The sequence below is a fragment of the Mustela erminea genome, chromosome 5 (assembly GCF_009829155.1).
Source record: "Mustela erminea isolate mMusErm1 chromosome 5, mMusErm1.Pri, whole genome shotgun sequence".
In the NCBI taxonomy this organism is placed as follows: Eukaryota; Metazoa; Chordata; class Mammalia; order Carnivora; family Mustelidae; genus Mustela; species Mustela erminea.
In genome coordinates, this window is record NC_045618.1 from 54,926,408 (window position 1) to 54,941,322 (window position 14,915).

The window sequence follows — 14,915 nt, forward strand, 5'->3', positions numbered from 1 at the left end:
GCACACTGCTGAGTGTCTCCCATCATTAATTAGTCTGCTTATACATCTCATTAGTTTCATATTTTTCCATACACACAGAAAACAGTTCCTAATTCTGTCCTTCCCTGGTAAGTTATTAGCCTGGCAGTTTGATGGACTTCTGAGAAACACACATTTCCGTCTAAAACTGCATTCTGGCAGCACTTCCTTTGCCACAGGAGTTCAGGACTTTATTCTTGACCTGAGACAGCGAGATGCTAGCAGGAGTCAAGCTACAGTCTAGAATCCCCAAAAGCCTTGAGCTGAGCAGACTAAAAATCACATCTTGGAGAAAAATGGCTGCAAAGATTTCTCAAAGAGAACTCAACTTTACAGTGACCTGGGATGAAGGGAGTATGTTGGAAAGAAAACTTTCTCTAAGGTCCAAAGGCTTGGTCTGATGGGCTGAGGAGTAACTGGCCCAGGCTGTAGCCTGTTTTGGCAACCAATGTGCCTGGGAGGGGAGGGTAGGGGGAAAAGGCACCTCAGGACTTTCAATTTCATCCTCTAGGTTATCTGCCCCTAAATCCTGCACCACCAGGGGCCCCTGAGTGAATCCATCATGGGACACACAAGTGTCCCTATGGCTGGTGGCACCTGCTGGGACAAGGAAAGTGCCCCCACCTATGGGCCTTTCCACTGCTTTTCTCCCAGCCCTTATAAGATTTTTCTCCTAGTTGTTAGCTCTGTGTGTTGATACAGTAATTTGCTGTGTCCTCCTTTTACTGAGGCGTTACCTATTATGATGTCCCTAGAAGAAGGGCAAAGCCTGGCCTTATTAGAGAACTGCCTTACTCTGCTGAGACTTGCCCCATGGCTCTGGCCCAGTGTGGCTGCCTTCCAGGCTGATACTTTAGTGGTGCTATGTTCAAGGCATTCTTTCCCCGCTCACCCCCTTCTTGAAAAAACTCTTTGAAGGATAATATGCCCTTGCACTCCAGGGATTTGGGAAAGCAAGATATGCTGTCCTTCAGGAACCAACACTGACCTGAAGCTCCCTGGAGAGCACCACGTTGGAGAGGTCCAGGGGAGCAGGGCTGTAGCTGTTGCCCTAGAGAAGCAAAGACAGAATTGCTGGGTTGGCCATGGTTTTCCTCATTCTTATCAGAATCCTGACTTCAGCTGCTGAAGATGTATTCCCAGAAGACCCTCAGGGTTCATCGTTGGTGGTCCTTGGGACCAGTTCTCTGGGGGTTCTAAGACTGGCCCATTGTTGGCCCCGGGCATGCGGTCATACCTGGCTGGCCTGAGACACGCTCCGAAGTTTCTCGTTTTCCCGCTGTTGAACCACGGCCTCTCCCTCTTTGGTCCTCTCCACAGACCAGCCCACAGCCAGCATGGTTTTCAGGGACTCCCGGGCGGGCCAGCGGTAAATTTCCTTCTCCTGGAAGAAAATCCGAGCAGAAGAGATTTGAGGCACACCCCTACACTCTGACTGGCCTGACTCCCTGCAAAGTTGGCCCCCATGGTAGAAGGGGGTGCAGTGGGCTCCAGCCTCCTGTCCTTAGGTCAAGACGCCCTCCGCAGAATCTCCCCTGAAACACGTCATCATCAGTCTTTCTGACGTTTTCAAGTATGAGATCCTATACTTCCTGCCTTTAGAGGGAATGTACCAGACATTACCTAGTTTGTGGAGAAAGAGAAACAAGAATAGGAGAGTGACCCCTCAGGTTCTAGTAGCTGTTTAAGATGGGACTTGTGGAAGTGATCAGCACAAGGCTCTCCTGTGAGCTTTGAAAGTAGAATTTTTTAGATTTAGAATTCTCTTGAGCTATACACAGTTTTGCAGATGGCCAGTATCCATACAATGATACATAAGTCATGCTTTACACACGGCACAAAGCTGACGGCTTACAAAGAACTCTTACTGATCCCTAGATTGGAATTTGGAGTTGTGTTGAACCAAATTTCTCAATAATAACAACAAAAAACCCAAAAGACCTCTCCATATTTCCCTATAGCCTCTTCTCTCTACTCCCTTTGTCTGTCGTGACCGGGAGTCATTTCTATCTGGACTTCCTCCAGCAATTCAGTGCTCTCCTAGCCCTAAGTCCCTCACATCGACAGTCAAACAAAAGCCCTTCCTAGTCCTGTTGCAAATGAACTACGAATGTGCTTTGGCTCATCCTCCAAGTGCCGAACAGTGCTTCTCCATCTGATGGGTGCTCAGAGCCAAAGAACTGAACATGAGGTGGGGCTCTTGGAAACTGGTCGTGGGCTCTTGCCCACTGGTGAGCTCCTGAGCAGTTTACTTCAACTGGAGAGTGAATTTGCCCAGAACTCCTCTGACCATCTGAAGGAATTCCCAAGGAAGGAAAATCAGCATGGCCACTCAGTGTTACCAGAATCCAGTTTCTTACCTTTTCCGTTAATGTCTTGAAAGGCCTGATCAGTGGATGGGTCTTCACATTTTCGTCCAGGGAAATTCCGTATTTCCATCCATTCTGACTCTGTAGAAATGTTCTCAGTTCAAATATCCTTGGCATCCAAAGAGCCCTGCTGTGTGACCCAAATCCCAGCTTCTATTTTCACTGAACAAACGGAATAATGGGATGTGACAAGAGCTTGGAAATTCCCCCCCAAAGTGTCTAATTGATCCTTTCAGGCTATAAAGCTCTCTGCCCCCTAAATTGTGAACTCTGCTCCTTTATTTCTTCTTGTTTCAGCGGCTGTCCTCACTGCTTACTCGCTTGTGTTTCAGACAGAAGGAGGTTTCAAAAGACCTGAGAACAATGCTTCTCAGGTCACCAGCATGTCATGATTACAGGCAAGGATGGAAGTCAAGGCCAAAGGCCAAAGGGGACTGGTCCTGTTGCCCACTGCCTGGAGGGGGCCGACTTGATTAGCACTGTGTGCCCGCCCACCCTAGAGCAGAACTGTAGCAATGCATGTCCCTTGGAGTCATGGAAGTTTAAGAGTTTCAAAATTCATTCAACAAACATCAGTGGAATGCCTGCTATAGTAGGTGCCAGACTCTGTCCCGGGCACTGTGGATACAGAGGTAAGTTAGAGCCCCCACTGGCCATAACCTCACAGCCCAAAGCCTCCTGGCTGGTTTTTCTCAATCTCCGCCTCTACACGCTTATTAACGTGTCTCTTTCTCAAGCTTCTGTTCCTTCTCCAGAGCACATTCTCCCTGGTAGATGAAATCCAGGCCCATGGTCCACAGGTGGACTAATTTCAAATCAGTATTCCAGCCCAGATGTCTTCCCTAATTTCCAAACTTATTTAAGCTCGGCCTGGATGCCACAGCTACCTCCTCACATGCCTGAAGCAGAACCTGGCATTTCACTCTTCTTGGGGGGCCCCATCTTAGTCTCCCTGCATTTCGGAAAATGGCACCAGCGTACGCTCACTTTCCAAGCCAGACATGTGGCAATCTTCCTTGATGCCCCCTTCTCTGCACCCTCTCACATGTGTTCAACTTCCCAGACCCGTTCATTTGCCGGCCTCTCCCTAGTTTCTGGGCCAGTGTTTCAGCTCTGGCCACCATCAACTCTCACCTGGATTACCGTAACAGCCTCCACACGGTCTCCCTGCCTCCAGTCTCGCCATCTCTCCGTGGACTCCATTTTCTATGCGACACTCAGGTGAGATTCATAAAATCACCCGGATCAGGGCACTCTGCTGCGTTAAGATTTTCTGACTCCCAGCTGTCATAATGGTAAAACCCAAACTCCACAGCTTCTAAAGCTATCATGAGATCTTGCTGACTTTCTAGACTCATTTCTCACCCTTCTTCCTCTGCTCTACTCTGTGATCCCACCACATTGAACTATGCTTCTCCAAGGCCACCAGGCACACACAATCTCTCTCTCTCTCTCTCTCTCCCTCTTTCTCTCTCTCTCGTCTCTGCTTGCATCTGCTGCTCCCACGGACTGCAGTACATTTGTTTCCCTGGGCCTGGATAACAACCCATCCCTCCGTATTCAGTACAGATGTCACCAACCCATGAAAGCATTCCCGGACCCTTACTATTGACTTAGGGACTCCTCTTACAGGTTATGTGCTCTAACCTGGTGCTCCTGACCACTGCTGAGCTAAACAACCTGTATGATGACTGGCTTCATCTGTTCACTCCACCAGACTGTGAGGCTCTTGCGGGAAGGGGGGGGATACTCTTTCCTTTGCTAGATAGTCAATGCCCACTAGACAATGGTGAGCAAACATGTTCCCTTATAAATGTGGAGCTTACAGTCTAGTGGGAGAGGGAGAGAGACTGACCACATACCACATCAGGAGAGGCACAGTTGATAACTGGCATCACTGTGTAATTCTTATAAATATATTAAAGTGCTATAAAAACACTATGAAGGAAATGGGTAGGAGGCTAAGAAGGCCTACATCTGGGAAATCTGGGAAAGGGGTATGTTAGGAATTCACACTGAGATGGGTAGTTGAAGGATGAACTGGTGACTGGCGTTGGCATGTGTGGATGCAGATGGGGACCTGGTTCAGGGTGAGAAGGGGCTCATGGGGAGTGTGTGGGAGTGTGTGTGTGTGTGTGTGTGTGTGTGTGTGTGAGATGGAGACAAAGAGGAATAGACAGAGATACTAAAAGAAGGGGATGTGGCTGGAGGGCGGAGGGCAGAGGGCAGAGGGCAGAGGGCAGAGGGAGGGATGGGGCTGGAGATGGCAGCAGAGGCCAGATGAGATAGTGTCTGCTGTCAAGCCACGTTTAAGATTTTGGCCTTTGTATTAAAAATGGTCTGAAGCTATTGAAGGATTTTAACAAGGAGAAGGACTGGGCTGGGAAACAGTGGTAGAATAGGACTCAATCTGCATACTGAAACTAGTACTTGCCAACAGCGTAAAGAACAGAACAGACAAAATGCACGTGGGCAGACTGGTTAGGATGTTATCACTAGCATCTGGGCCAAGGATGACTGTAGCCTGGACTAGAGCCATGGCAGAGATAGAGACCTACACAAATGTGAGAGGGACTAAGGAGGTAAAATCCACATGGCTTAGTGAGAGACTGGCTGTTGCTATCAATTCATGGAGGTGTCCCTTTCCCCTGATCCCTAGGCTGGCCAAATGGGCGTACTGATCCTTCGAGAGCAGGGGTCAGCAAACTAGAGCAAACTGGCTTGCCTTTCAGCCAAGCACTGTTGTAGAATTAGTTTTTTTGGGGACACAAGCACACTCTTGTGTGTCCCCTCCGACTACTGTTGCGTGGCAACAGCAGAGATGGGTGGTTGTATCAGAGACCGCCCAGCCCACAAAGCCTAAAATGTTTACTATCTGGCCCTTTACAGAAGAAGTGTGCCAAGCCCTGTTCTAGAATCATGAGGCACGAGCTCATTCTACAGTTAACAAGGCTTGTTGTTATCATCAGTCCCAAACAGAAACTGATCAAAGAATAAAGGCAGACCCCAGATCAATACAGAGGCTGAGCCAGCGGATCAAGGTTTCTCCGCTCCAGGGCACATGGCTCTGAGGTGGTTTTCTGTGGCTTCGTAGAGGACCTGGCTTCCTAGTTCTGCACCGGAAGCCGCAGCTGAGCAATGGCCCCAATTCTCCCCTGGCTGCTCACAGGAATCCTGGATGGCTTTGGCACAGGCCTCCCACTTCGCCTGCCAGCATTAAAGGGCTGACAGAGCAATTAAACTCATTAAGCAGCCTGACCTCATGTGGTGAGGAATTTTAAACACCAGATGGACAAGCTGATTAATAAGGGAGTGTCTAGAAATTCTACCGATGCCCGCCATGGGAAGATAGTGTGTCATCCCTAGAATAAAATTCAGTCTGCTGGCAAAACGCGAGGGCAAGGCTTCAGTTTTATTTCCGCTTTTCCAAGGGTACATTCCAAGAAAAAAAATAATGAAAGCTTCCTGCCCTGCATTACGCGTTGACGTCAAAACCACGCAAGCATGTGCTTGGAGCAAACCCCAGAAAATGCAATGTTTAGAAAGGAGTTAACGCTCCCGGAATCAATCATTTTCTTAAGAAGTACAAAAAGCAATACTAGCCCTTGCTGCTGCCTATTTCTCTAACCTCCACCAACCCTGGGAAATTGCTGCTCAGTAATAATGAATGCTCTTGGCACAGCCAGTCCATCACTGAGACAAATCAGGCAGATTTCCAGAATTGGACCCTTTAATGTTGTTGGGCTGTTCCCACACCCCCGCCCCCCGACAATTGTCAGTTGGATGATAATCCCTACCTTGTCACAGGCCCATTTATCATGTGAATGCTCCGCATACTTGGTGACGATGTATTCCCATTTTTCAGGCAAGGAGAAACTGTGAAATGAGGAAAAAAACAAAAAAAAAACAAAAAAAACCACCGCGTTACGACCTCCCCAAGCAATTGAGCTGGATGTATGGTGAAGACAGCCAGCACCAGCAATCCCCGGTCAGAGGCTGGATTGCTGCCCCAAAGCCGAAGTTGGGTTCCCAACAGCGAACTTCTGTGTGGAAGGATGGCATGTCCACGCTGGGCCACATACATACACACCCTATCTCATCAGAGGACGTCCCTGCAGGAGCTCGGCTGCACAGGTTACCTCCTTCCAGCTGCTCCACGTGCCCTTGGCTTCCAGAGACCCATCCTGGCTCCTGGGCCACACCAGTTCAGGTGAGACAGGGAGAATCCCTTTATCCAAAGACCCTGCCTTTCACCCCATCACTCCAATCTGGGAATGCCAGAAAGGCATAGGTAGAAGAGCAGATATTACAAAATAGTGGCGGTCGTCAACATTTTTGGATGCAATGACTCATGTTTAAATATTAGAATGTGGTTCGGAGGGCAGACATCTGTTCCTTTGAGAAACAAGTCTTACATTGCACAGAGTCTTACATGAATAGTCACCAAGAATGGGCATACGACTAGGCCAATCAGACTCACTGTCCCTGGCATCGGAATCTGAATCTTGAGATGTCTGAGACTAAGGCAGCAAACTCTTCCAGCTGATTCATCCAATGGAGATCCTACTGGAAGGTTCTTCATTTGGTCACTCTGCCTTGTTTCCTGTCCTTCCTGAGGCCTGGTTAGTCAGCTCTTCGTTAGGTTTTGATACTAAGTCACTGAATCCTTGCAATAAGGTGATTCTCTGCTTAACTTATAGCTCTGGTCACTCATATTACTCAAAGAACCATACTGGTGCCAGAGGTATATGTGAAGAAATCGGAACTCTCAAAATAACGTGGAACCATGAACATCATTAGCAAACAGCTACTCTAGTGTTTATGAAGGCATCCAGGTTACTAATACCATCTGTCATCCTTCAGCACATTTACATTTGCACAAGGTGAAGTTCTCCAAAGTCAACGTCTGCCTTCTCTTGGGCCCTAGCCTGGTGATTTGCCATGCCCCTCACCTCTTCTTTATGGTAGGTTCAATTCTGTTTCCCTCCATCCCCTCAGCTCAAGGTTCCAGCTGATGGAATGTGGACTTAATTTTCCCAAAGATGAATTTTATACATTATCAAAGGTGATAGTCTCTAAGAATGGCTCCTATGATGCCTGTCATATGAGAACTGTTGCCACAAAACACAAGTCCTAGGGGCTCATACAGCAGGTCTTGCTTTCCCTGCTCTACCTAAAGCATTTTTAGAGTTCTTCATTTAAAATGCACTAGAGGGCGCCTGCGTGGCTTAGTTGGTTAAGTGACTGCCTTCGGCTCAGGTCATGATCCTGGAGTCCCGGAATCGAGTCCCACATTGGGCTCCCTGCTCAGTGGGAAGTCTCCTTCTCCTTCTGACTCTCCCTGCTCTTGTGATCTCTCATTCTCTCTCTCTCAAATAAATAAAATCTTAAAAAAAAAAAAAAATAGAGATGAAGACTGCATGACCTGCAATACATCGTCATAACCAGGAAAAAACTGTAACAAGACAAAATTGAGTCTATGTTGCCCAATATTTTATTTGTGGCCTAGCCATTACCAGGGAGGAATGCTGGAGAACCAGAAGGAGGGAGGAAAAGACATTATTATAAGGTTATTCCAAAATTCCAGCAAAATTCCAGCATGGCAAAGAGTGGGTCCAGTCTTTCAAATAAGGACCCCATGTTGTTCTGTACTCATACCCCGAGGTCTTACTGGAATTCAGCTGAGTGTTATTTATAGAGTTGTTTTGATGTACGATGCTATTAGAACAATAGAGGTCTAATTCACAAAGAATGAAGATTTTGTCAAAAAACTCATTAATAAATTAATTGCATCATTTGTCAGGGCAAGTCTTGCAATGCCTCAGGCGACATTTACTTGTGGAGAACATTCATCTCTTGTAATAAATAAACCACCCCCCAAAAGAAAGCCCAGAACATAATAATACAGTATATAATCAGATATGGATGGATGAGACCTTCAGGAGTTGAGGACAAAATCCAGTGTGTGATGTGACTTGTGGTGTTAAGGGAAATGATCAGCAGTGTTGGCTGGAGGGAAGGAAGGAAAGTTTACATTTCTTGCCACCTTCTGAAAGAGAAACACTGGCCACTGCACAAGATAAAGGACCAGCTAAGAGAGGATTCTGGACTCACTTCATGGTGTTGATGGGTTTGGGGTCAAAGTTGCCATCCGCATCCACTGAAATCTGCTTCTCCAACGTGGCTGAGATTCTGGTGTCTAAATAATCTGGTGGCAGGGCCCCCGCTATAGCACTGAGACAAGGAAGGGCCATTCGGAAAAGGTCTGGGTCATACTTCTGTGAAGAAAGACAAAGGCCATGTTAGTACAGAGATGAGAACCAGAGCTACCCACGCAGAACCATTCAACAATCAGCTGAAAAAAATTAACACGCTTGCACTTGCCCAGTTAACCAAAATGGGGAATGTGTAAATCCTTGGATACTTTCTGGGGGAAACTGAGTGATCCTTGCAGGATGAAACGACGACCTGCAAAGCCCTCAAGTCATCATTGCTTTAAGCTGAAAAACCTTAAATTGATGTTTAAATTGTTATCTCCCAAATAGTTAATTTCAAGTGTATCTAAGGGTTGGAGTGGTCTATAAAGTTGTCTGCTATAGATGGTTATATAAACTGACCCAACCTGTGACTGGATTGGGCAGAAGCACCTCTGCAAGTCCCCTCACGAGCTGATATGGGTCTTACGTTGGTATCACCAGCAGAAGCTCAGTATCGCATTCACTCTCTCTTGAATGGGGCCCAGAAGAAATTTCAAATAACATGGGGTGAGGAGCAGCTTCTGATCTACTCATACTAGACCAAAGGAACACTGGAATGAAGAAAGTTTAAGTGCAGGCGAACAGCAACTGCAGCTATACACGTGCTCCAGACTTCGGTGAGAAGACCAGACCGACTCCTTTCCACCTTTAAAGTCAATGACCTCAGAAATCTAAATAACCTGGGTTAAGGGGAGTGGAGGCAAGTGTGAGAGTCTGAACTTACTTCGCTCAGACTCTGCAGAGGCTTGGGATTCAGAGGCCTGCCATTTTCACTCAACTTCCCCCTCAAACGAGTAGCTTTGAAGAACCTTCCCCAGAATGGCATGCGGTCTTCTGAAAAATCCCATGTCTCAACCTCGCAGCACTTGTTAGGGTTTCTCCTCTATACCTGAACTTGGTAGAGGCTGGCTAACAGGGGCCACACAAAGTAAGAAGGAGAGGAGTGGGGCGGCATGTAAGTCAAGACTGAACCTAGGACATATTTTTCTAATTTACTCTGGGAGTCCTTCTCCCATGTATCAGCCTTGTGAGTCTGGCAACATCAACTGTTCTGAGACTTTTCCTCACCTGTGAAATGACGATTAGCAGAGTTCCTGTTCCAGAACATTGGGAGGTAAGGATGGTGTAATATGCTTATGGACTAATTGGCACTGTCCCTAGCAGGTGGCAAAGGCTGATAATATTAGCTACCGTTATGCATAGGCATTGATTATTCCCTGGTTATCAAGGCCCCCCCTCTTTGTTTGGGAAGTACTGCCACTACCTTATGGGAAAGGGAATCGAAAATCCCCCAGAAGAGCTTCTCCGTCAGGTGCAATTCTTCTTCCACAGCTAGCCCGTAGCTCCCCCATCCTGAAGGCAGACAGTAATACTTCCAGCACTGTTCATAGTGATTTGTCAGAAGCTGGGAGGTTGAACAGGATTGTACCAGTGAGTGGGGCAGAGAAGTTCCACAGGCGTCCGCACCATGCAGGGAAGAACAGAATAGCAAACAGCCAACATGAGAGTGAAACCAACTGCTGAACCAGCTGCGTGAGCTACAGAGAGGCCCCTGGACACTACTGGGAATGGGCCGCTTTCCTGCCTGATGAGCTCTAGCCTGAGCTGAATCTGCCTGTAATTCTTGTGCCTCCTAATACGCCCCTCACAGTTGGAAAATGGAGAGAAACTGTTTCTACTTCCAACGAGAAAAAACCTTCCAGGCACTTGAAGGTGGGAAGAACGCCTTCTGAGACATTTGTTTATAAATCTAGAAGATTCTCAGTGATGCTGCTATGGGAATGATGGGAGCATATGGTGGGTCTGAATATTTTCTCTACATTGATTTCTGCCCATGGCTTTCCTTGCTTTTCTTTTCTCTTGAGGCTTTTGACAGCTCGGCCCTGTTACCAGAGTTCCACATGTGGCCAGCAGAGGGCAGAAGTACAGCGCCAATGTTCCCATCCCAGCAGGTGGGATCCACATCCTCTTCTAAGAAAAGTCCCGTTGGTCTAAGACATAAAGGTGAGCTCACTGAATGCTATTGATGCTGCTTGCTCAGGAGCCATAATCCAGCTGACTGTACAGGCCTGCTGAGGAAGCAATGCCAAGTTGAACTGTGAAAACCATGGTTTTCAGCTAAAACACTTACTGGGATTAAGATTCGAGAGAACAAGCCCTTGGAGGGCAGTGAAATCTCTGACAATACACAAGCTGTTTTCTGCTGGGCACAGAGACAGAGTATGGAACTAAAGGATTCTGGGCATTCTGTTTATCCCAGTAAAGCGCATCTTGAAATCCTTGCTTAGACTATTTCTGAGAAGAAGGAAAAGTTCTGTTAAGTCACCAGGTGGCAGAATTTTCAGATGTGGCTGACCACGGCTGACACAATGAACATGCAAATACAGCAGGTGCCTCTTAGGTAAAATATAAAAAACATGGTTCTCTTGGGTGGGCAGCTGACTGTGGTGCACTCCCACTCAGACCCAGATGCTCCCTGTGCTGGTGATAAAACTCTTGTAATTTATGAGAAAATCATCAAGGAGACAACAGATAGCTCTTTGACTGTACTTTCCATTAGTAAAGGAAAACAGGGATAAGAGTAAAAAACAAAAAAGAGGGACTGTTATAGAGGAAGAAAGAAGGCACTGGACAGTACGGATGAGTTCTATAAGTTCTTAGGATCTATACTTGAATGAATAATCACCAAGTCTTCAAAGCTCTGACATTGAAGATATTCTGGAAACCTAATTAAGGTACAAAGTGCAAAAATCCAAGTCCCCCTCATTAATTTCTGCTAACTAACTGACTAACATTTAGTCAGTGGAAAGCAATTAAAGAACATTGGAGCAGTTAACGATTTACTCTCTGCAACCCAGACAAGAAGGGGTTTGGTAGGGTGGGTTGTATCTTGCTAGCCCTCAGCTTAAGAAAGTCACATCCATTTAATGTGTCTTTTGCTCCCCCAGTTGTGAAGACCTCACATTTTGCAAGGCAAGTCTCCATGCCATGGACGGTGTTTCTGTTAAAGTGAGGAGGTTCACCTTAAGGGGCATTTTGCAGTACTCGTTGAGCTGTGGCACATCAAAAACCAGACGTCGCAGGAGCTGCTGTAACATGGAAGGCCTCAAATGACTGCAGTGTGAAATAAAAACAGAGAGATCAAGTTAAAAAAATGATAATAAAGGAAGGAAGGAAGAATGAAAAAAGAAACACTCATCCATAACCATACACCAGAGCTAAGCCACTGAATACTTAGTTCCTAAAGTAAGATCTTGGGTAAATCACAGCAATGATAACACACTTTATAAAGGGAGTACAGGGGGCACCTGGGTGGCTCAGTGGGTTAAAGCCACTGCCTTCAGCTCAGGGCATGATCTCAGGGTCCTGGAATAGAGCCCCTCACTGGGCTCTCTGCTCAGCAGGGAGCCTGCTTCCCCCCACCTCTCTGCCTGCCTCTCTGCCTACTTGTGATCTCTGTCGAATAAATAAATAAAATCTTAAAAAAAAAAGTGAGTACAGTTGACCCTTGAACAACATGGCAGTTAGGAGTGCTGACCCCTGCCCCACTCAGCCACAAATCCATGTATAACTTTCCAGGGTGCCTGGGTGGCACCATTGGTTAAGTGTCCAACTCAATTTTGGATCAGGTCATGATCTCAGGGTCATGAGATTGAGCTCCCTGTCGGACTCTGTGCTCAGTGGGAGTCTGCTTGAGATTCTCTCTATACCTTAGTGCTCCCCCACCAACTCTCCCTCTCAAATAAATAAATCTTTAAAAAAAAAAATCCATGTATAACTTTTGACTCTCTCCAAAACTTTAGTAATAGTCCACTGGTGACTGGAAGCCTCACCAGTAATGTAAACAATTAACAACTATTTTCTTTTCTTTCTGTTTAATTTTTTTAATTTTATTTTTTATTTATTTTCAGCATAACAGTATTCATTATTTTTGCACCACACCCAATGCTCCATGCAATCCGTGCCCTCTATAATACCCACCACCTGGTACCCCGACCTCCCACCCCCTGCCCCTTCAAAACCCTCAGATTATTTTTCAGAGTCCATAATCTCTCATGGTTCACCTCCCCTTCCAATTTCCCCCAACTCCCTTCTCCTCTCTAACTCCCCATGTCCTCCATGCTATTTGTTATGCTCCACAAGTAAGTGAAACCATATGATAATTGACTCTCTCTGCCTGACTTATTTCACTCAGCAGAATCTCTTCCAGTCCTGTCCATGTTGCTACAAAAGTTGGGTATTCATCCTTTCCGATGGAGGCATAATACTCCATATAACACCCATTTTCTATTACATGTATCATACACAGTGTTCTTATAATAAAGGAAGCTAGAGAAAAATATTAACAAAAATCATAAGGAAGAGAAAATACAGTTAGAGTACTGTATTTATTGAAAAAAAAAATCCACATACCAGTGGACCCGCACCATTCAAACCTGTGTTACTCAAGGGTAAACTGTATAGTTAAAACATAGAAAGAGGAAATGTGTGGTTAATAAATTGAGATATCTTAGGTAAAGTCTCATCACTGGGTGACGAGAGGTTGTAGGGCCTGTGCACACTCAAAATGTAATCATTATGTACAAAGAACATAAAAGAAAGAAGGAGCAGTGGATTTTATAGCCATCTCTAAGGGCCAGGTTTCCCTTCGACTTTGCAAAGGATGAAGCTGGACCTGATCAGTACATAGGTGGAATCTGAGGCCACCTACTGGTGTGATCAGAAGGGAATTGAGGCCTTCTGAGCTACTTATCCTGAAATCCTCACTAGTGGAATCATGTCTTTAGGTTAAGGCTCTGTCTTCAGAAAAAACTTAAACAGGCAAACGCAGTAGCTAATTAGAGAACAATTTCTCAAATTATCAAAGAGCTCACAGCTTTGGTAGTTGATGCAAGTAAACTCTAAGAGAAAGGCGAGATAAGCAACATTGATTTAGCTTTTAGTTGTAGACTGCCAACCCTTTTAAAAACCCAGTAGCACCTCCAAGTTCTCTGCCCAGAAAAGAGCCTGTACACACACATATAATTTAGAAGTATGTTCAGCTCAAGACTGCCTGAATTCCTTCACAGATGGGTAAGGAAGAAGCTGTGGAGGAAATACTTGCTTCTGGCTCTATCGTAAGAACCAAAACAAGAGCTCTTCATCTGAACACTGAATACTTGCCTAAAAGACAGTCTCATCTTCTGGTCCATGGAGCCTCAGGGCAAGAGCCTGAGCTGCATCCCCCATTTCTCCACAGTGAGAGATGAACTCAAGGGAGAGGGGATCAGAAAGCTGGTGGCAACGGGGTGGGGAGGGACAGAGCATATCCTTCGAGGAGACGACTGAGAAAGTGGTAGGAGTATGGCTAAGGCCTGGAAGCTTCCTCAGACTGGATTCGCCAGTTTTTCAATTACACAATTAAATGCAGTGGACAGGGAAGCATCCAGGCAGGTGAAAAACTTGGGTGGGGGTATACTTACTTGCAAATGGCGAGCAAACATTCTTCTATGGTGTCCCTCTGAGCTTTGGTGAGGGAACGTCCCTTGGAAAGCCGGTATATGGTCTGCAGCGTAGAATCGACGAGAGATGTGTAGTGCTCCGTTCCGGCAAAGAGCGGGGCGCATCTTGTGAGGAGTGGGAGCACGGCAGAACATAAGTACCTATTTAGGGCAAGCGCAGCCTCTGTGGTGCTCAGGGAAACCTGGGAAAGGGGATTGGGACACTGGTTAATCTCCTGGGAAAGACTGAACGAAGCTTACCTGGAGTTCGGAGCTCCCATCTAGCAGGTGGGACAGCTTACTCACAACAGCGTCTCAAAGCCACAGGGTGAACAACTTCCTACCTTGTCAGCAGACCCACTTCTCTTTGGCATTTTCAATGAGAAAATACAAAGTCAGGTTAAAAATAAAAACAAACAGAAGGCATGCAAAGGCTGGCTGGTCCTTACTCATTCCATAACCATCTGTTTCCCTTGAAGATGGATCCTAAAACCTATTAACATCAGCCGATGACCAGTCTAACCTACCACATTTGTATTATTACTCTGTTTGAGCTCTCTTTTCTCACCTATGGAGACTCAATAGTTGTCCTCTTGTGATTTTGAGATTAGTAAGTGGTTACTGGCCAAGCAAGCCATCAAACCACTGCTTTTGTGACAGTTTTAGTGACAGAAAGTGGAGATCTGACCCCCATCACTTAAATTATAAGCTTTGTGAGCCATTCACAAGGTGATGAATGGCATGAGGTAGAGGTCACTAAAGGGAACCTAACTTTACCTGGGAAAAGGGTA

The 14,915-nt window shown here is 46.2% G+C and overlaps 1 protein-coding gene across 1 annotated transcript in view; it reads right to left on the reverse strand.

The window, feature by feature from the left end:
* RYR3 (ryanodine receptor 3) overlaps positions 1 to 14,915 on the reverse strand; it is a 511,070-nt gene that overhangs the window by 93,557 nt on the left and 402,598 nt on the right. Inside the window, exons 49-56 of the mRNA XM_032343182.1 lie at positions 14,107 to 14,327; positions 11,668 to 11,758; positions 9,909 to 10,049; positions 8,502 to 8,665; positions 6,185 to 6,263; positions 2,379 to 2,468; positions 1,256 to 1,402; positions 1,007 to 1,069 (exon numbers count right to left, since the gene is read on the reverse strand). Coding sequence (XP_032199073.1) covers positions 1,007 to 1,069; positions 1,256 to 1,402; positions 2,379 to 2,468; positions 6,185 to 6,263; positions 8,502 to 8,665; positions 9,909 to 10,049; positions 11,668 to 11,758; positions 14,107 to 14,327 — 996 coding nt within the window. The remainder of the gene's footprint in view (positions 1 to 1,006; positions 1,070 to 1,255; positions 1,403 to 2,378; positions 2,469 to 6,184; positions 6,264 to 8,501; positions 8,666 to 9,908; positions 10,050 to 11,667; positions 11,759 to 14,106; positions 14,328 to 14,915) is intronic.